This window comes from Bombus terrestris, chromosome 9 (assembly GCF_910591885.1).
Source record: "Bombus terrestris chromosome 9, iyBomTerr1.2, whole genome shotgun sequence".
Classification (NCBI taxonomy): Eukaryota; Metazoa; Arthropoda; class Insecta; order Hymenoptera; family Apidae; genus Bombus; species Bombus terrestris.
The window spans coordinates 2,029,349-2,051,979 of record NC_063277.1 but is presented as its reverse complement, the minus strand read 5'-3'; the positions used below and the strand labels follow the sequence as shown (position 1 = coordinate 2,051,979).

Genomic DNA, 22,631 nt, shown 5'->3' with positions numbered 1-22,631 from the left:
TCGGTAGTGCTACTGTTAGATAGCATCAAACGTAGTCTGAAATTCTTAATTGAAATTCGATCCTTTATCAGATAGCGGGGAAAAAATGGTAAGGAAAATGTTGTATTCAGTGAAAACTGTCGAATAATCCGGTGTGGTATCGCGCTATATCTCACGCGATGCCGATCTTGCGATCGTGTATTCGCTTTTTATTGGAATTTATGGGGAGCATCATCGATCGAATCGCTATTCTTCAATTTCTTTATGGAACGGTTCTTTCTCCGTTATTCCTCCGTTCCACGTATTTTCTTTGTTCTGTTATTCACAGAAAAATCCTCGCAAGCTTCGATATTTCTCTCAGATACCATCAAACGTATCGAATGAAACATCGAAAATTCATTGCTATCGTACAACAATGATAAACGAAAAATGCACGAATGCCTGTAATCAATCGGCAGTCAAATCGTAGAAGAATTCAATCCAAACGCCATTGTTCAACGCGGTTTAATTTCCAAATAAGTCTCTAAAATGGTCGAACCGAAATGTATTCCATATTTTCGTGTGCACACGAAGGACGAACCGCAAACGGTCGAGGAATTAACTGTTCCTAATGCGGCGAGACGAGTGTTTTGAACGAATTTCATGGGTCGACAGTCAAACTCGTAACTTTCGAGAGAACAGGTGCATCGTCCGTTGCGTCCACGAATTCGAAGGTTGGTATTTTCGTATGTTATTATCGTTGCGTATCAGTTGTGATAATATAATATACTGCAGTTGCGATATAATATAATGCAATGATATACAGATAATTTATTGCTGTATTATCACTGAATAATATTAACACTTTGACTGCCACGTTGGTCATATATGACCGGAGCGCTTGAACTTCTTACAATTGTAAAAATTGTATGAAAATTGACAGTTAGGGCATTTTGAATATAACCGATAAATAGAAGATACTTTGAAATTGAACAATTGAACAATTAAACATTTTTATTAGAACATCAATAAAAGAAAAAAGAGAACAAATCTTGTATCGCTACGGACGACTCACGGTATTTTCTATTTCGTTGTTATCTTCTCAATAATTTTTATTGAACAAAACTTGAAATATTTATAAATTAATAAGTATGTATATATAATAATATAGATGTATTTCATAAAATAGCAAATGTGACGAGCATTATTGCGTCGCTTGCTTTAGTTCACAATCGATTAAGATAAGCGTTATCGCGCTATTCGCGATTTCTCGAGAATCCTCTCCCTATTTTTTCAAAGACCTCTGGGACTCAAACAGTTAAGAGTGAAACGAAAGAACCTTACCGGAAAAGGTTACATATTATTCACATAAAGCTTCTGACACATTTTTAAAATAAATGTTTTACCAGCACAATATTGAGGTATGAAGAGTTAGGAACTCTTTGACTCGTAATCATCACTGAAAGTAAAAAGAAGTAAAAAGGAAGGAAATAAATAAGAAGGCGTATTGGAAGAGCACAGGAATAGCAGCGGAATTATATGTGCATAATAAATCTGACCTAAAGCTAATTATTCCAAACTCGTTGATAAAGAGAACTCCGTTTTGTAACAATAGAAATAATTCAAACACGAGGCGTCCATAGCAGAAATAATTGAACGACGATACAATGATACGCTCTCCGCCCAAATTGCCTCGGTTGAATATCGTAGCATTCCTTTGATGTAATGGCAAAAAACTGACAAAAGATACTCGTTGCTTATCTTTGAATGGAAAACCCGTACAAAACCGTATATTTAATGTAGATTCGTAACTTTTCAATTTATAGAACAAACTGTATAATCAAAATTATATTTATCGCGCCTTTGTAATTTATTGTTATGCCTTCGTAATGAACAAAAGGTAACAAAAACGACACTCAAAAGTTTAAGTACAGCGTGGCTTGCAACTTTCAATGCTGAATATACACAGTAAAATGTTTAAAAAATTCAATCCTCTGCGATATGTAAAAAACCGTGTTCCGAATCAATCCGATCGATGTATATTTGTACTCTGGATCAATTTCATTTGCGAATCTGCCAGAGAAAATCATCGTGACTCGTGACGTGTTCTTTTCCATCGTTGTGAATTCGTCAAAACGAAATAACCGAAAGAGGAAACGTAACGTCTCGTGGTCGACCGACCGAAAGGTCTCGGGACGAATGAACAGGGCTTTGTGAGTTTGTATTCTCGGGGCTGCTGAATCCTCTGGTCGCATGACCCGTGTTAAACGTGCTTAATTCGGTTAATATCCTGCCGCGAGAAAGCACGAGCGCTTCCCGAGAGAAAAAAAACCGCACCGCTGAATGCTTGCGTATTTGATTCGTCATCCATGCAAAACCTGACTATATTGGCGTAGAATTACGCGGCTGAAGTGTACTTCGTCATTTGTGATTTATCGCGCGTGTTTTGTGAGAAAGCATTGCAAGCACCTATGTATAGTTCTATACATGTACAGGATGTTCTGTGACTGATGGCGCAACCGGAGGTAAAGGCCGGGAGGAGGGATGAAAACACGAAATAGAAATTTGTCATACGTGGGGATTTTTCGAGAAAATTTAGAATTTGCTTGAAAAGTGTCGACGGTTCTTGCTATAGACGAATATCTTCGTGTTTAAGTAATGGAAAGAGGGTGCGCAGCGAAACAGGACAATAAATTTTAGTAGTTTATGATAGAAGGAACTTGATACAAAGGGTATAAATGGGAAATAATTTCTAAGGGAATAAAATTGATCGTACATGGATATCCTATTCAACGTGTATTCTTCATTACAGAACACGATAAACACAAAGATAAGTGAAGGTACCAGGCGCTTTATCAGGCGAATATTTAAAGTGAGTTTTTTCCTAAAGGAAACTTCGTACGAGAAAGTTTCATTCTACTTACTTTTTCGCCCAAGTTTTCTTTTCCGCTTACGTCATCGTGTGCGAATATTCTGCACTTCGATTGTCACCGCCATAGCTTCAGTTTTGTTTCTTACATTAAACTTAACTGCGGGAAAATTTTAAAGCTACCTGTTCTATGAACAGAGATACCAAGATAGAACGAGACGACCGAATTCCATCGTTCGCATTCTATAGCAGTTTCCTTCTGTAGTCTCGGGAAAAGGAGGCGTTTACAACGATAGGACGGTATCTGGCGATTCTGAAGCTGATTTTGGAATGTAGATGGCTGAGAACAACTGGAATAAACGAAGCTAGGAATAAAAGCAACCAACCAGAGATAGCGAGTAGATAGACGAAACCTCTTTCCTTATCTTTCACTTTTTGTTTCTCCCCCGTTAGAAAGCTACTTATTCTTTCGCATCTCGCGAATATCTCGCGTATCCTAAAGGAATCTTAAATTCCACCGCGTGGACACCAGGAACAGGAGCTTCATTTCGCTGATTTCCCTCAATAGAGGAGAAGCAATCGCCCGCAAATCATTTTTTGATTTATCCGAAAGAAATTGAGAATTTTAGTCGACCTAACAAACCTTTTACAGTAACCTAAGGAAACAAACTACGTTCTGTGACTGGTCCACGATCTAGACGCGTTACGATATAGCCAACAGCGAGCTTTCTTCGCCAGCAGCGGATTGGACGCTCGCCAAACGTAAATGCCATGAGGGTGCCAGCGAAAAGAACTTTACCCGCCTTGATCCTGGATTAAACAAACTTTCTAGATCACCGTAATTCCCTCCCTCCACATTTCTCTTCGTATATCTCGTTTCCCCCCTTCGTATTCTCTTCTCCCCCCAGTTGATTTTCATCCCTTGATATCCGCGTGAGTCATTCGATCTTTGTCTCATCGCGAAGGTATCGTATCGGAATGATCCGATCGAGTTCGTTATTGGATCACTGTAGGCGGAGTAAGCTCGTTTATCGAGATAAAAGCGCGCCGTGCGTGAACCGATTCCGAAGAAAGCGACGTGGAACGACGCACGAAAAGGTTGTACTGAATTGAAAAGGGAACGATATACCGAGCGACGTTCCTGAGCAAGATATCATAAAAGTATCGGGTGTCTGTTTTATCGTCCACTTCCTCCCTTGTCACGGAGGGAATCGAAAGAAGTCGATACACCCATGGAATGAGGTATCAGTTGTCTATGTTACCAGTTTCCAGGACGGACGAGACCGACTCTATTTCTCGTTCTCTTTGCTTCTCAACGTTTGCTACAAGTCGTAAGGGTACTCGATTGAAAGTTCGAAAATACAACTCATCTTTTAGCTAGATATAGAGAGCTCGATGACGAAGAGCTACATGGATCCTTGCTACATAGAGTAGATAGTTGGACGTTCAACGGAGGAAGAAAACTTGGAAAGAATGTTTCTCATTCCCTGAACTGGCTTCGAAACGACGAAAGAATGTTGCGCTTGGCTGGATGGGAAGGATGATGATCGACTTGTCGAACGAGATATTTTATTTACGATAACGTTGGCAAGCTCGTGCCGTTACGAGGTCTCACGGTATTCTCAACTATCTCCTCGCGTAGTTTCTTTCTCTCGTTAGCCTCACCAAGCGCACAAGTAACGTACATCGTTTATCTCTACGCGTGGGATTATGTCTTCGTTACGTTAGGTTGGGGTTAGGTTGGTTATATTAGGTTGTCCGAAAAGTTTCTTTCGTTTTATAAGGAAATAATACACGCCCAATGTTTTTTGTTTTATATTAGTTTATTGAATTATGCATCGAACATAATAATAGAAATAGGACGAAATGGATCATACCTAATTCAATGAACTAGTATAAAACAGAAATTGTTGTTCATCTATTATCACCTTATGAAACGAACGAAACTTTCTGTGTAAATTTATATTTCTACGAACTAGCTAAAGAAATAAAAGTTAGGCGGAGATTTGTTTGGTCTGTTTGAAGTTACAAGGATTACTATATTTCAAATTTCTGATTTTAGGTGGAGGAGGACTGGAAATACGTGGCGATGGTGCTCGACCGGATCTTCCTCTGGATATTCACGGTGGCCTGCGTGCTTGGTACGGTGTTGATTATCCTGCAGGCGCCGAGCCTCTACGATACCACGAAGCCGATCGACATCAAGTACAGCAAGATCGCGAAAAAGAAGATGATGCTGATGAACATGGGTCCCGAGGAGGACTAGTCGACGATTCCGCGCGGCTTCGCGCCGCGTTCACAGCGGCAGCTGCTTCACCGTCGTCGCCGTCGTCGTGGGCATCATCGTCGCTGTTGTTGCCACCGCGGTCGCCGGCGTCGTCGTTCCCGTTGCACGCGTTATCGTTCTCGTCGTCGTCGTCGTCGCCGTCGTCGTCGTCGTCGTCGTCGTCGTCATTGTTATCGTCGTCGTCGTCGTTGTCGTTCAGCGGCCGCCGCCCATCATCGAAACTGCCGATTTTCGCGTCGACATGCAAGAGGATCCTCTCTCGATCGCTGCTGCCAGAGATGATGAGACCTCCTAAAGAACATGGCCAGGAAAAAGTAGGAGGCAACGTGTGGCAAAAACGAGGATTCAGCAAGATGGCGTGGATCTTTCCCTCTCCGAATTGTGGATAAATCTGATATTCAGATTTCGATACTGAAACTCTTTTGAACGGGTGACGAGAGTGGGGCGCAGACTGGTTTAGAGGAGGGAAGGGGGGGGAGAACACGAACGAAATGGAGCGTACGAGTTTTGTCGAAAGAAAAATAGAGAAAATCCTATGCATGGACGTGTGATCGGGAGCGTGTGAAAGGGAAACAAGAGGATGACGGAGCGAATGGGTGTGAGAGGGATGAGCGAGATTGAACGAACGAGACCGAGGAAGAGAGAGAATTGGGGGCAAGAGAGGGGAGAAAAAGTGCCAAATACGCGAAACACACGCGCAACGTATTTTTGTAAATCTGGTTTCATACGTAAGGCTAGAGTCGTGCGGCGAGACGTCGAACTGCCCGAACTGCCGATTTTATATAAGAAGACGTTTAAAACAAACACGTACACATTATATACACGCACGCATCTACGTACACTAAGAGCAGCTACGAGGGGAAACGTATACATGTAATTCTTACATATACACGCGCACACACGAACGTACAGACATCTTCACGCGCATACACCTACACATACGGGTTCACACTTGCGCAGGATCCAGCGTGTTAACATTTATACGTAACGGGATGAGTTAAAACGAGGAAAAATAAGAGAGAAGAAGGAAAAGAAGAGGAAGAAAGAAAACGCATCGGGAGAAGAGAGGAAAAAAAAACACGAGGTAGACACACACGCCCGCGTGCGTATCCGTTCAAGGTGTGTGTACGCGGTGTACATAGGTATATAGAAAAAGAATTATACATCTATTACGTGCGTAGATATAACTCGACGATCTCACAGCGTATGAGCACGCAACGCGATATTCATCCGCATATATCTCTCGACACATCGTATAATCACGGGAGTGCGCCGCGCTCGCGCGGTCACGACACACGCCACACGCACAACCGAGCACACGAACCGAGCTGGGAACCATAGGGAACCTCGCGGGAGAAACGTACGACGAAGGTGAATTCTTCGGGCTGGAGAATTGCTAGCGTTGATAAAGAACGAGACTCGTCGTCGTCGTCGTCGAGCCGGTGATTATCGTGCCAGGAAACGTGTGCTGCTCGCTCGAGCAACGGGGGACTCGGAGAAAGAAAAAACTGGAAATTTCCTCGTTCCTTCCACTCTTCTCTTTTCCTACACTTTTTCCCCCTTTTTACTTTCAACTCGATCGACGAACCAAGTAACGGCGCGCATAATCTTTATCGAAATCTTTTTAAACTCTTTTAACTCGTTCCTTGTAATCCTATTTTTAATCACCATCAAGTTGCTCATCAGTTACTAAAGCAAATGATTTCGGTCGAACGCAGAATCCCGTGGTTCGAATGTTCAATCGCGAGCCAGCGCACGGCCTGATACGTCGATCCAGCCAGAAATCAAACGGCCGTTGAAATAGTTCTCTCGACCAACGAATCGTTCATCCGACAAGAGATTCCTTCGTCGTGCGTATTCTCAACAAATACACTGGAAAGAAAGAGGAGAGAATCGCGAGCATAGAAGCTCGCAAACAACTGCCAACTTTAGAAGCAACGGACCCTGATCGATCCGATCGATTCTTAGAAGCGAGTAAGCGTTATCGATAGATTTAAAGGAGGAAAACAGAGCAAAGGATGTTCCTTAAGAAGACTCGCCGTACCAGAGTGTACCGGGTCTGATAAAATGAGAATTTAAGACGAGAATTATATCTCCGTTTCTTTGAGAACGAGCGATTAATATTCCAGCATCTCCGTGCTTCTTTTTTATCGTGTGAGATAAACGAAGATCTCACGTGTGGTACGGTGGAACGCATGGCTGAAAATCATTTCGAGATGATGGCGATAAAAATCGGCGAATTTTTAGCCGCTAATTGCCTTGCAGCATCGTTCGTCGATCTTGATACTACCCAAACGATGAACTCTCGAGATACCGTAGACAAGCTAATCGATTACCTCCATCCGTGATTCTATCGACTGTGTTCAAATCTCCGATGAACTTTGTCTATGCACTTTCGTTATCGAAGGATTTTTCCATCATCGAACCCATCGTTCGAGCTTCCTGGCTCATTCAACGATTTTGTTTTACACCCTTACAATTTCCATGGTCGATCGAAGAAACCTTGGGAAAGATCGGGGAAAAGAAAACGAAAGAAAGTTAGGTCAAAGACTAGGAAGCACCATCAACTGCCATTCTTCACCGTTACTGCCTGCACGAAGTCAGAGATTCGCCGAGCTTTCGCTACTTCCTCCATGGATTTTACAGTTGGCTCGTGCAAGCGAATCGATGCGAATAACACGGCGGAGGAAACGACCAACAGACGACAGATGAAGACGGTGCAGCAGATTCAACACGGGTGAACCCTGTGTTTTCAGCTCTGTGTTCCAACGAAAACACGATTGTCGGATGCTGTTCGGAAGCGGCAAAGCTGTTACGCTGGAATCTAGAAACGGAAACACGATTACTCCTCTTTGATGGACTCAAAGATACGGTTTGAGATCGCCTTTCGTGAAATTCCACATATGATAAGCCACTCGCTTCTGGGAATATGCGATAGGATGCTCATGTGGTCCAATGAATAAACAAATCCCAAACGTTTCGAGACGTTAGAATTGCTCGACCTACCGGTAAACATTGTTTCTCTCGATCATAGAGAACCTCATTTCGATATACAACCTTGGTACATTGATATTTCTACGTTCACGCGAGTTCTCCGTGTTATCCTCGAGCAACCGTTCTAACGTCTCGAAAGCTTCCAGCAGTTTTTCAATGTATCCAGAACTTCCGGATTAAAAAAAAAAAACAAACTTCAAAGTTCTACGAACTCACGCTTAAGCCATTCAGTCTTTCAGAAGCATCGACCATTCTCCGGTTCGAACGCAACGCTCAAAGCGTGCTCGACTCGAACTTTATCGACTGACGGGATAATCCACCGTCGAACGCCCATCGTTTGGCCACGTGCTCTATAAGGAACAAAAAAAAAAAGACGAAGAAAGGCAGGAAAAAAAAATAAAGAAACGAGACACACGAAGCTCGTGGGTGGGCGCGCGAGCGCGTCGAACGCGTACACTCGTGGATACATACACACACAGAGAGACATTGTTTGTATATTGACAATGAAGAAAAGAAGGAGACGAAGGTGGAAGCGGGAGCAGCCCAGGGGGTGAAAAGGAAAAAGAAACGCCACCCAGGCACTTCCTCTCCGCGAACCGGTATAATAATCAATTTATTTGCTCACGTAAAGGTAACGGTATAATATATTTAATATGTGCATATTAGGTATAAACAGAAGATTAATCATACGAAAAACTAAACTAATAAATCGCATAACCGAGGACGATTCACTCGGCCAGCCTGTGGGAGCCGATGGTGATGCTGGTGGTGCTGGTTGCTAATGGTGTGCAGTGTGGGACGTAATATTAACGCCAATCCATGGACACGGTGAACACGCGAGTGTGCTAATCAGAAGGCGCGATGATCCCGATTCACCGATCATCGAAGTGATACGTGTTCCGAGGATTCAAGGGGTGGAAGAGGAGAAACACGCGAGAGTACAAGTCCGTGCGATTTCGGTCGCCATTCGGCCATCGTTGCGGAGATTAACTTTCCTACGTGAGAACCGTTGTTCGTCGAGAGTTTGGTAAACTGCTATCAAGCGCAAACGTTTATGATTTATGACGTAATACAAACTACAACGATTTGATGTATGATTTTTTAGAGGTATGTTTTGGCGTTACCGAAACAATCCAAGTTGGTTTTTACCTGATTTCAAAAGCTTTGACAGTTGTTCGCTTCTTGCAAGGAATCGATCGCGTACCACGGTCTTGGTTTCTTTCTTCGATGTTTTCCTGGATGTCGTGTTTGAGTATTTGCCTGAACTTGTTCGGAAAATTGCAGTTGCACGATTCGTCTTTTATAAGTTTATTCGAGGAAAAGTAAGGTCGGGCGTGTCTTTGTCGCAGTGTTGCCAATGTAATTATATCCATTCGCGAGTTTTGTGTATTTAAGGAAATTGTCGTGTTGCAGTGTTTCGACAGTGTTTCGCCATTGTTCGCCATTGTTCGCCGGCCGCGTCTCTGACTTCCTGTTCCGGGTTATTAATTTACGACCCGGTTTAAATCAGACTTCAAACGCAGCCACGCAGCCAACCTTGTGACGTTATTACGCGAACGTCACACGGCTACGTAATGTACGATGTGGTGCGACCTCGGGCTAATGAGTCACAGAATTACACGCGCGGCGACGCAATCCTTTTTTTTTTTCACCAACAAACGTCAAAATGGTAGAAACTGCGTTTGAAAAAGCTCGTTCAATCCGATTGCCGTGCGATTGATTTTCACGAAAATTCACCTGACACTCGATTACATGGATTTACGGATTTACGGATTTCCTGGTTGATTACAAAGTAACGGTGTGTTGGTATTAAACAAGCAACGACGCATTTGGCGAGCGTTTTCATTTGAAAGAGCGACGCTGCGAGCGTTTGTCGTTACCGCGGCCGTTGTATTAAATTTATTTTATGAATTTGCACCGCGCTCGTATTGAAATTTCACTGATATTGTTTTCTACCGAAATCCCGTAAACGCCTGGCTATTAAAGAATTACTTTACGTTAATCACTCTAAAGCAATTTTGTCCTCACGGGAGAGCAGAATTTGACCACGAAAATCTCGAGATTCTTTTTGTTCGCCGTTAATTTCGCTAACCGGCGTGCCTTCGTTCGAATGTTAGTATTCCATTAAAAGTATAAAAAGAGAAAGAAGTGGAAAAAGAGGGAGAAGGAGGGAAGGGTGGATAGCGTAACGCGTGGAAAAGTTAATCGACGCAGCGTGTACGGATCGCTGAAACGCGCGACCGAACGTAATTTCAACAATAACAAAACAATGGCGCAACGACGGCCATTGTTTCGCCGGGAACCGCTCTTCTCCCCCTGCCACACCATCGCTTCGTCGACAATTGCGACAACAATAATTGATACGATTAACGTTAAGAACAGGAGAAACGTGAAAATAAAAGCAGCAAAGAAGAGTTAAATTTAAAAGAGAGAATGAAATTGTTGGACAGGGAAAGAGAGGACACGGTTTAAACGAAGAGATTTAAGAGTTTTACGCTAATGATTAAACGATAGTTGTTGTCGTACGTTAAGTTGCTACTCGTTGATAATAAAACGTTTGATAATCGATCCATGACAATGAAACGTAACACGGGGGAAAAAGTATAAAGACAAAAAAAAAAAAAAAAAGAATAACGATCAACGGAAAGTTCTCGTCTACAGTCGTCGTCGATTCGATCTATCCACGTCGGTTCCATTTTACGATCCCATCGATCGACGATGTAGGCTTGAAAAATTACTACGAAAGATTAGGTTAAACTGTGTACATTGTAATAACATTACAAACATAGACGTTATGTTTTAGCCACGTCGTAATCGCGCATCGTTACAATCCACTGATCGAGGGGTTGTTCGATCGTTTAGTGCGCGTGTGCGCCAACGAGAATCGAAGCCTCGTAATGTTGTCGTGCCTGTTCGTCCCTTGCGCAGCGAATTTTCACCCTAAAAATCGTCGAACGATTCCGATCACGCGTTTTTCTCGCGAACCAGCGGAAACGAACAGAATCAAATGGTTTTTCGTATTTTATCATCCGACACGATGACGTTTCTAATTACGCTGCCGGTTTTTCTCCTCCGCGATTATACTTTTATCTTTCGTTCTCTATCCGATACGTTTTCTTGAAAAACCAGATAAATAAATAGAAGCCAGGGAAATGTAATTACTCCATTTGCGAGAGTATTCGTCGGCCATTCGTTTAGCTTATCACGCAGTCGTTATTCAATGCTTTAAAACAGAATCGTCCGACAGAATGCCAGAGACCAAGATCATTTCGTTTCTGGAATTTAGTCTCATTTGCATGCTACCATTGAATCAACCGCGTTTATTAACGTTTACCACTGGATTAATTTAAACCCCAGGCTAGTGTCGTAAGAATCCGTTTCCACCGGTGGATCGCGGATTTTTCGCCGTATCACCGAGAAATCTCGCGTCTTTCCAACGTGCCCGTTGAATAGACCGGTCGAGGAGGACGTGAATAATCTCTCGAGGTGAATAGAAACGATCCGGGACGCGAAATAATTCTGTTTCAGCCGTACGAAGGTGTCCGTGTGGGAGATCCTGAAGCAGGTTATTCCGTCGGTCGTTTCAGCCTGTGAACGTTGAACAACCCTGGTTGGCCAGGGCTTGAAAAGGATGGTCGGCCAGGCTGAACCGGGCGTCGTAATTGAATTTTTCAGTCGCTTCGGGCCTTCGTAGACGCACGATTCATTAGCAGTGTAAACCCCGAGGCTAGAAATTAGGGCGGGCATGTAAGGTAAACGAGCGAACGAACGCCAGGCAAATGGATTAAAGCGAGCGAGTTGTGATTCGGTGAACGTGCGCCGGTTCTCACGGGGCGAAGGAGACTCTCTCGATTATCACGGACGTGTCCACGTTTCCGTGGAACTAGCCAGTAGAGGTTTGATTAAAATTTGAGACTGCGTTTCAGCTCTGTCACCTTATTCTTCCATTCGTTCGTGTTTGTTCGCCGGTTCGATCGTAATTCTCCTTTCCAAATTCTCGTCATTTTCAATGGAAGAACGTGGAAGAGAAGAATGAAATATGAAAACGCGTGATCGGAAAACGTGCCTCCAACAGAAACGAAAAAACATATAATATAAAAAAGAAAAAAAATGAAAAATCCGTCTTCCTGTCTTCGTGTTTTTCCAGTTTCTCGCTGTTCTCGCGTGTCCGTATTCGGATACATGGTTACACCGACTATACCGTTGGATCGGAGATTAATACATAACGTGTGACTGTGCGTAGATTAACAGAGTAAGTGTTTACAAACGTTTAAAACTCGCGCGCGATAGCCTGATAAGCAAACCCGACAATTTTGCGTAAGTGATAATCTCGTGTAAGCATGTTAATTAACTAATAGGTAGACCCTTCTGATTGTGACCCTCGTGCCAGGACTTGCGATCGAAGCGCGACGCGGAATGAGATTTAAGAATCGGCTGATCGAGAAATCGTTTTTCTTTTTATTCGCCACATCGACGCCGCGCTCTGATTATCTTTATTACTCGTGTACGGTTTATCGTTCGATAGACGCACCTTCGTTCTACAAAGAACAATCGTAAACTCGATCGAATTTTCTTCGATTAATACGCTGTAGATAGTAGGTCGAAGATTTCAGTGTTGTCGGCGAGACTAATCTCGAAAGGCTTGGCAACGAATACTCGCTTGGAAATTAAATTGAATGCAAGTGGACACGCGTGACCGGTCGTTGAAATCACCGGGCGGCCGATCGCGCGCCTCAGCCGCCACACATTTCGTCGATCGTCCAGGCTTCTCCGTTTTTACGTCGGTCCGTTTTACGTCCGGATGCCCAATGGGTCGATTCCGAGTGCAGAACCGCATGTTCTGGGTCACAGTCGTGAAACGCTCAAATAAATCAAGTACTGTGTATCGTCAGAAGCTTAAAGTCTTCCATGGGGCATTCCTGACAAAGAAAGACGATTTTCTCGGGGTGATCCGCAAATGAAAGCCGATGAAAGGGAAACCGGGCGAACCAGCATTTATATATACATAGAATTTGCCGAATACGTCGTCCAGTGGACACACCGTCGATTTAACGTGGGAACGTGAAAGAGGAATGTTAAACCGTCCATAAAGAGAATTTACGTAACAAGTACGACGAACAACAGGGATTTTTCGTTTCCGTTTCGCGAACGGGAATTTTGTACTTCATCCAGTGCGCGGTTCACTGCGTCGTCCGATCGAATAATCCCATTGTCTCTACGTTTTTTCCTCAATCCCCGAAATTTCCCTTTTCATTCTTTATTGCTTTCAATTTCTGAACGTTTGACTGACATTATTTTATTCCTCCGCTCTCTTTTCTATATTTTTTCTTTCTTTTTTTCTATCCCTTTGAATCCGACCAATTTACGTTTTCGCATCGTGAAAGTTTCGTTCTCCATTTCGTTCATTTTTCATATCCGTTGAAAAACCGTTCTTAACGTCAGTTCGACAATCATAACCATCGAACGTTTCCATAGTCGTACGCGAACCCTCACCATTGAATCACCATCGAACAAGGCCGCATCTCTTTGCTACGGGACAATTTTTCACGTTTTCATCGAGACACCGTAATCCATGTCGTGAAATAAAATACTAAGAAAAAAAAAAAAAAGAAAAGGAAAAAACAGAAAAAAGCGAAGAAGAGAAAAGGAGAGCAGAAACGTGGATTATTAACGTAACGAACGATCGCGAAGAGATCGCGAAATGCCGTCGACAACAACCGGAGAACAGACGCGAACCACGTTTTACACAAAAATCGCGATACACGCGTTAAGGGCGCAACTAATTGGACGATCTGCCTTTATCATTCGAAAACGTTAGGAATTTCCGCCCTCGATGCGTTCTTCCATCTTTGTTGGCGCACACGTGCGGTTCCCTTCTCTTTGATAGATAGATATCGTCGATCACAGTTTCGAAGATGAGACACACGTCGTACTGCCTTTCCAAGCGTATCATTGGAATTTTTTTTCTTTGTACAAAAATTCGAAAATAGCAGGTTTATGAAATTGCTTTTCGTCGTTTTTCGTCGACTGTTCTTTTATGCAAACTATTATTTGTTTTAACATTAGGGTTACCGAAATCGTCAAATTGTCAAGTTAATAAGATTTCACGGTAATTTCGCACATTCGCAACAATGTATTTTTCACGATTTCAATGATTTTTCACCAAAGTATATGAACAAAGGCCCATTTTGTTCCTCTACGTCACGTTATCCTTGGCACAAATTTGATATTTTAGTCGTCGGTAGCTCCACTGTTAAAATGAAGTAATTCTTTTGTAAAAAAAACGAACGGTTTGCGAATAACGTTCTGAAGTGCAACACGGAGTTCGCAGTACTAGCGTGCAAACGATTACGCGAGAGGCAGGCGTTTCAAACAAGTGGCAAATTCGATTAGCCGCGCTCGTACGTACGTTCGAAGCGGATTCGGGCGATGAAAGGCACGGCACAGCGGAATGGCAGCTATGTTTCGCCGCAACTCCCATGTTGTGCAAAGACGTCGGAAAACGGAATAGGGAAATAAGCTGGCGAATAACCGGAACGAACGGTGGGCGCGGCTTCCAGATCACGTAATGAATTATCGTCTTTTGAAACAAAAGGGTAGGCGAACAAAGACCATTTCGGGCTCTTTTTCTGCGGTGGGCGCGTTGCGTTTTCGGTCCTCACGGATAAGCTTCGGCGTTGTAATTAATGTTCGCACGATCGTTGATCTTTATTCTATATTCTGTACTTTTTCTATTAGCCGCACAGAGATAGCCGCGGTATAAAATAAAAAAAGCAGATCGAAAGAAAGAAGTAGAAACACACTACATGTTATCGTGGAAATGGCAAGGTCTAACAATTCGACGTTATTAGTATTTGCAAATAAGAATTATTAAATACTTCGAAATACGTACAATTGTTAGAATTAGGACTACCGTATGTAAGTTGCGTGATATGGTTTAAAATTAATCTTCCAAAGGAATTTCGATTTACGCCTGAAAGTTTCGATTTTAATAATTGCGTTACGCTTTATCTCTAAGAATATTCGATTCCGAGGAAGAGGGTTATAATCGAGTACAATGTTTATATTTTAATTTCAAATCTAGAAACTAACAATTTTTATAAACAGACTGATTCACAGAAAAATGGTATACTAATAAGAAACACGTGTGAAGCGATGGTAAATCAAATGAAAAATATGAATACATATTTTACACAGAGTAATTAAAAGAAGAAACAACGTTCAGTAAGATAAGATTATCAATTTAATAACACGCATTATTCTTCCAAAGCAAAGATCGATATTCGTACGAGCTTCTTTCTAGCAGCAGTGGCCATCGTGTTAGGACAGCGCCGGAGCTCTGCCGTGAAGATCGGAAACCCGTCGACGCTGATCGGCCCCAGTTCCGTTCGACTCGTATCGATTTCATTGGATTCGAGGCACACAGTATTTTTCTACCGTGTAATTTCATACTTTTCCAATTGTCTTTGATCTCAACGACCGTATCGGCATCGTCTTGTTCCTCTACAACGCGGCGATCGAACGAAGCCACCGCGTCGATCTGTTTAGAACCGCGTTGATCGAAACGGGTTCGTTCGTCGAACACGTTCACCGGAAGAATTCCACGACACGAATTTACAACCATCACCAGGGTGGACCGCGGGTACCACACTCACACAGACATCCAAACACATTTACACGCGCATATATACACGTAAGACAGCTACATTTGGAGCTACCAGGGAGGGGGAGGGGCGAATGTCTGTTTCGAAGACGCTTCACCCCCTGTGGGAGCTCGTCGGAATAATCATCGAAGTCACACGTACTTGGCCACGCGAGATCCAACGATCGTGCACAGCCCTCGAAAACAGGTCGATCGAATTCGAGGAGTAAACTCGCGTACATCGTCTCGCGATGGCTGAAACCGGCCAGGAAGTTTCTGGCCACGAAGAGGGAGGGGATGAGTTGGGTAACGGAGGGGTGGTAGTTAGGAATCTCTTCGTATGTTCGAACGGATTAAATCGAAATCTTTGCTCAACGTTGCATACGTGTTATATATAAAATAAAGTAAGATGATGTTATCGTCTAGTGTTGAAACATAGTGTTAACTGAAACGGACAGGGGTGGGTTGTTCGTGTTTTTTCCGGCCACGTCGTTGCCGTTGATGTTTCCCGTTGTGTTCACATGGTACGAAGAATATCGGGGGATTTCTTTTTTTTTCTTTTTTTTTTTTAAGGAACATGTTGTAGAAAAATTGTGAAGAAGGAAGAGGAACGCGGCACCATCGATGCGCACGATGTAGGATGACGGTGAGTCGGAAGATGGCGGAGGTTCAAGGGTGGGAGTATGTAGATTATTAATGATAACACAATAGTAATAATGATAACTAAATATCGATTTATTAATAACGACGCTAACGCTGTAAGGATAAATGAAGCATAGTAATAATGAGTAATGATAGCACGTAAAAAACGCAGTAATAAACTACCATTTAACAATAAACGAGTTACGGTAACGTTAAACGTAAGAGTAAATAAACGAGAAAATAATAAACGCTAAATAACAAAATATCGAGTATTAATTAAAAAGTACCCTTAACAAGTATATCGAGCGCTAACTCTACTATCGACGATTACGAAACGTTATACGGTGTATTGTTATCGAATTCCAAAGATGAAAGAAAAAAAAAATACAAGAAAATAGTAAGAAACAAGAAAGAGAAGAGAGGCGGAACGTGGGGGAAAATTAAAAGCGGACAAATATAAAGCGAACGATCGTTGTTTGACGAGAGGGAGGACCCGATGAAATTCGTGTAAAACTGATAGTATTGTTAAGACAATCAGACACTTATTGCTCCGGCCACCTTGAGGGCCATCCGTGAATATTTGTTGTCGAGGTTTGTTCCTCGAGAAATTTCGAAGGAGAATGACGAAGAAGGAAGACAAGAGAAGCAAGAGGAAATGGATTCGAGCAGAATCGTCGCGCGCCTCTTCTCAGCCGGACGAAGGACGAAGGAGTAACACGGGCAGAATTTTCATTGTAGCGGAATGCGTAAGAGAAACAAAGGGGAAAAGAAAGAGAAAAAGATCGAGAGGAAAGAAACGTGTGACGAACGTTTCGAAGAAGATAGGCGGAGACCTTCGGCTTTTACCCCTGCATTCGCCCATTCCACCCACCCTCGTCCAAGCAGAAACGAAATTGTCGAAGGGGGCTCGATCAGAAGGGAAACAGACAGGGAAAGAAGAGAAAACACGGCACGTGTTCGTCGAGTGTGCCGCGGGAAGTTTTTTTCTATGCCTCACATTTTCTACGGTTTCAAAAAAGAAAAAAGAAAAAAAAAATAGCATGCAAAGGAGCGATTATTAGAGATTGAAAAAGGATATTAAGGGTAGAGGAGAACTGGTGCACGCAAAAGGCGGTCATCAAGTTTTTGCGGGAATCAATCGAGCCACGTTGTTGCGTAGGAACTGAAGAGCGACAGAGATGGCAGCCCGTTTGCCAAGGGTGTGGTTAAAGGCAGCGACGTAAAATAACGAGATCGCACACGAAAAACACAAAATACGCGACACGCATCATTACATAAGCTCATAGAAACAATTATACAGGTTGTACGCGTGCGTATGTTCGAGGAAAGCTTCGTTTCTGACTGACATCGCTTTCGTTCTCGATCGTCAACTGTAAATATAGGTTTTGTATAAAAGCAGAAACGAAAGTGTAATCACGAATGAATTCAAACTATCCTCAAATGCCCGCGAAATCTCTCCAATACTTTCCTTAGATCGATTTCCTGATTAAAGCACGAACTATGCACGCGTGCACAGTTATACACATACGCGCCGCGACCGAAAGGGGGAAAACAAGTTGCCCTCCCTCGTTGAACGTATTCTGTCTCCTTAGAAGTTAAGAAAACACGAAACAGAACGGTGGAAAAGGCATGGTTATCATGCCGATCGATTTCAACGAGCGCACATCGAACTCGTTCGTTCAGTGACCACCCTCAAGCTTGTTCTTCCGTCGGGAGTGAAAAGATCATTCTCGGTTGAAAGCTTCGTCTCTCCTTCCTTTCGATTTCGTTCCCGTGGTCGCCTCCTGCTTTCGCTCCTTTTTTCTGTTTGCCGTAATTTCACGCGGAGGGAAAAGTCGCGAGCATTCGTAAACGGGGAGAGGGTGGGCGCAAACACGTATACGTTACAGGTTCACTCACAGACGCATACACACGTACACGAAGGCCATTTATGTATAAAAAGCGGAGGAAAAAAGGAAAGGAAGAAAGGAGGAAGAGGAGATGTGGGAGAAACGAAGAAGATTACGACGATGTTGACGACGATGATCAACGATGACGATGAGTTGTGTTATCGATGAGGGTGGAAACGAAGGAAATGAAATAAAAAAATAAAAAAAAAACCATACGAACATTTTGTTATATCCGTACGTAAGAACGTAGGACGACGAACGTGTGTTATTAAGGAAGTAAACGTATCGAATCTACAGTTAAATGTTTACGATAAAATTACGGGTAATTAAGAAGATTCTAGATTTTTTCTAACTAATCGATTCGTACGGCGGACTCGTGCCAATCCTCTAGATTTACGACCTAAAACGAGATATACAAATGAGATGAAGCTGTTATCCTATATTAAGTCGGCTTGGAATAAATATTTGATTATACGTATTTAACGTGCGACCGATCTGTATGCCTGACACACCGAATGCCTGATAGCCGAATGAACGTAACCCGTTTGTCTGAAAGCGACCGCGAGTGAGCGGAATTGTACGATGAAACCACACATAGCGATGAGATTACGCAAATAAAACAGAGAAAAGAAAAAAAGAAGAATTTGATAAGTAAGTTATTACCTGGTGTGCGTGTGCATGGTGCGAGAGACAGAGGTGTGAACGAGCATCGTATCTTTGAATGAGAAACGAGGAGAAGAAGGAAGGAAGAACGAGAATGACGGCGGCAGAAAAGAATACAGAAGGCGAGTAAATTCTGTTACTCGATCGTGTCTCGGTTAATTTTCGAAAAGCATTCAGCGACTCTGGACCACGAGGTTCGACTCTTTGGTGCTCTGTGGAAGCGGAAGGCGACGCGTGGCTCACCGGAAGCTCGAGCCCCCGTAAAGCATCGCTGGTCGATTATTTTCGGCGAAATAGGTCGTTCCCTCGCGTTTTGAAGAGTCTCTGATCGCTTTCGTCCGTAATTATATATATATACATGTATGTATGTATGTATGTATGTATATGTATATGTACGTATCGATTGATCGAGCAGATGCTTCAAGCCCGGCGTCGATAGAGTGCACGCGTCACGTTGGAACGAGATCTTATCGACGAATCGCCGATATCGTCCTAAGCGTGTGCATGAAGTTTGCTTTTTCTCACACGGGACAGACAGACGGAAAGGAAGGAGGGAAGGAAAAGGAAGAACGCGAGGGATCGACGCGATTTTAGCTCGATCAATTTGCTAATCGCAGAACCATGCTTCGACGTGGAGTCAGGGGCGATAGATCTATTGCGGAATCATTTGAAATTCATAATCGTTTTTGAGCACGTCCGCGGGATTAATGGCTCGCGATTCGCCTCTCGAATTAGGGATTACGAATTCGCCAGCGGGAAAAAAGAAGCCTGGAAACCCGCTGGCAGAACCATTCTTTTTGCGAGTTGATCCTTCCGATTGAAACGTTACGACATTTTAGCAACCTCATCGAACACGCTGCGGTCAAAGGAGTCGTTAAATTCGTTTGAAATCCGCAACTGATTATTTTGCACGAACTACTGCTCCTGACGGAAAATTCGAAGCGTGGTTGGTCGAAGCATTGAGAAGGTAGAAAACGTGGCGTAAATAGAGAAGAGGAATTTTAAAACTACCGGTGTTCGGTAGACTGCGAATGTTTTATATAATACAATTTTTAGTCGAAAATCGACGAGACATCGGCGAGATTCGTCGCTGCGAGCGGTGAAACTGGTGGCGGCTCGAATCAGCGCATGGGAATCGAATCGCAATTTGTCACGATTGTTTGATCGGTTGTCGCTACGTAGCGACGCGTTTCGCAGATTTATAGCGTTACACGAAAGCGGCGGAACGATTAATAATATACATATGTACATACGAAGGGAGGAAATATTGGAAAAGTTGGCGAAGAAATAGTGAAGAGAATGTCGAAGGAAACGTTTGTTGCCATTAAATATTGTATGTTCACGAGGATCCTTCGTCGCGATTGAATATTATCATTACTATTGTACTTATCATTATTGTTATCGCGACTGTTACGATTATTTATTATCGTTAGCAATTCGCTGACTATCGTTACGATCGCTGTAGCGATGAGTCGACGAAGTGCGCCGATAATCGACGCTTCGGACGAACGAAGGATAAAGAGAAGAATCAGGGTGAAGTGTCGAATGGATGGAAACCGACGATCCACGGAGAACGAATGAAAAATTTGTTTTAAATAAACAACAACGAATCACCGAGAATCTTCCGTTGTTAACAATGCCGATCTCTCTGTCTATCTGTTTGTCTATCTGTCTGCCTGTCTGTCTGTCTGTCTGTCTTGTCCGTCTGCCTGCTGTTCGTCTGCCTGTCTGTCTGTTGTCTGTTTCTCGTGCGTCTGTGTCTGTCATGTCTCCGAAACCGAGTGCCACCTGCCCATCGTGTCCGTATTGTCGTGCCGTGCGTTTCTTTTTTTTTCTCTCTCTCTTTTCACTATTCGTTCCGCGATAGCCCCTGCTGGATGATTCCTTTGGCGATGAAACGATCGTGATCGACGACGATAAGAATGACGAAACACGCTGGAAGAAGGAACGAGAATACGATCTTTCAGCAGGGGCCGCCGATCGAGCAGCGTCTCCGTTAGTGAGCGCCCAAGGCAATCATTTACCACCTCGAAGCGATCGTCGCGAGCCTCCGGAGCCACCGACGCATACGATAGACTGTACAGTAACTTTTACGAATCCCTTTGTACATCACACTCAGCGACAGTAGTGCCTAGTGAACGGACTAGCCGAAGGGGATGCGATCGATGGCTGGACGATTTGTCTGCCGGCGAAATTTCAACCCCTCTCGAATTTGTCATTTATCTCTCGACTTTGGTCTTTCGAGTACGAGTTTCATTCGTTTTCTTCTTTTCCTCTTTTCGTTACTTTATCATCTGCAGTGGTAGTCGGGAATCGGTCCAGCGACGAGTTGTGGATCCCCTCCGCGCATCCGGCGATGCAATCGAGGCTCGCGAGGGTCAGCCATTTCTAGGTCTGTACATAAAAAAAAAAAAAACGAACACGTCATTTATCTCGGACTTCCTCCCGCGGACATCGCTCGATCGTCGATCCACGAACACGCTCGGCGTCGCAGCGCGCTCGATCTCGTTCCAGTCGCCTGTCAAGCAAGGGCAAATGGCACTTAAATCCGTCTTACAATTCCTCAATTGCGATTCCGCTGCTGACGTGGGAGGGAAATGGGGGAGAGAAGGGCCGGGTGATGAACGGAAGGCCGAGGGTGAGGGAACAGAGTCGATAGCGGGGATGAAAGATCGTTTCCGGGGAGGGATGAGGTTTGCAGAGGAGATAGAGAACGGAAGCAGAGACGCTATGTAATATATTAATTACCTAATTAATGGAGGAGAGCCAGTACTCTGAGAGCAGAGAACACACGTGACGACTCATACACGCATACATGCATACGTACGTACACACTGGCGTAAAGACACACGTACATACGGTTACAGGAACATACACAGCGTACATACACACAAACACGTACACACGACATACACACGCGCGCACGCACATAGACATACACACGTTATGTATGGATAAAAAAAACTAAACTAACCTATTTGTAAGCTAAAGAAACGTCTACACTCTACACAACTATCCACGTATGTAAAACGATTGAAATAAACGAGCGGTTAAAATTATTGTTTAAAAAATAATAAACGTATTGAAAAAATTGGTGGCGTCGTAGATATAACCTGTCACGGTTTCTCTCTATTGTTCGTTCTTTCGAATTTCGGTTTCTATTATTTCCAAATATCCTTTCCACGAGAACAACCGTAGAATAGCGAATGGTAGAGAGTAGTGGAAAATTAGCATCGATTATCGTTAATCGAATTGAAGAAATTAAAATCGCACCGACGCAACCCTGCCGGCCGTCCATTTTCCGAAATTTCGTATCCGCGCAAAAAGCACTCCCGCTTTTCGCCAGCGAAACCATCAAGAGGTATGACACGTTACTTTCCGCCTAACTTCTTTTTTTCTTTTCTATTTAATAAGGATCCATTATCGACAGCTTTTACCACTAATACCAGCCGAAAAATGGACCAGACGAGAGTGGAAACATTCGACGCCACGCCAGTGTTCCTTGCCGCACAATTTCGCTCGTCCTCTCGTATAGATCCACTCTCTCCCTCTACCAGCTCCCTCGCTTCCTACACGTTCCCCTGTTTTCCTGGATCGTGTTGTTGCCAGAGCAAACAATCGGAGCGGGGACATTCCCAGAAGAGGCGAAGGCGAGAAAGAAATTAGTCGACAGAAGAACATAGAAGA

General features: G+C 43.5%; 1 protein-coding gene across 1 annotated transcript in view; it reads left to right on the top strand.

The window, feature by feature from the left end:
* LOC100647624 (acetylcholine receptor subunit alpha-like 1) overlaps positions 1–20,564 on the top strand; it is a 162,927-nt gene extending 142,363 nt beyond the window's left edge. Inside the window, exon 7 of the mRNA XM_003397513.4 lies at positions 4,890–20,564. Coding sequence (XP_003397561.2) covers positions 4,890–5,093 — 204 coding nt within the window. The 3' untranslated portion in view covers positions 5,094–20,564. The remainder of the gene's footprint in view (positions 1–4,889) is intronic.
* Positions 20,565–22,631: the final 2,067 nt, after the last annotated feature.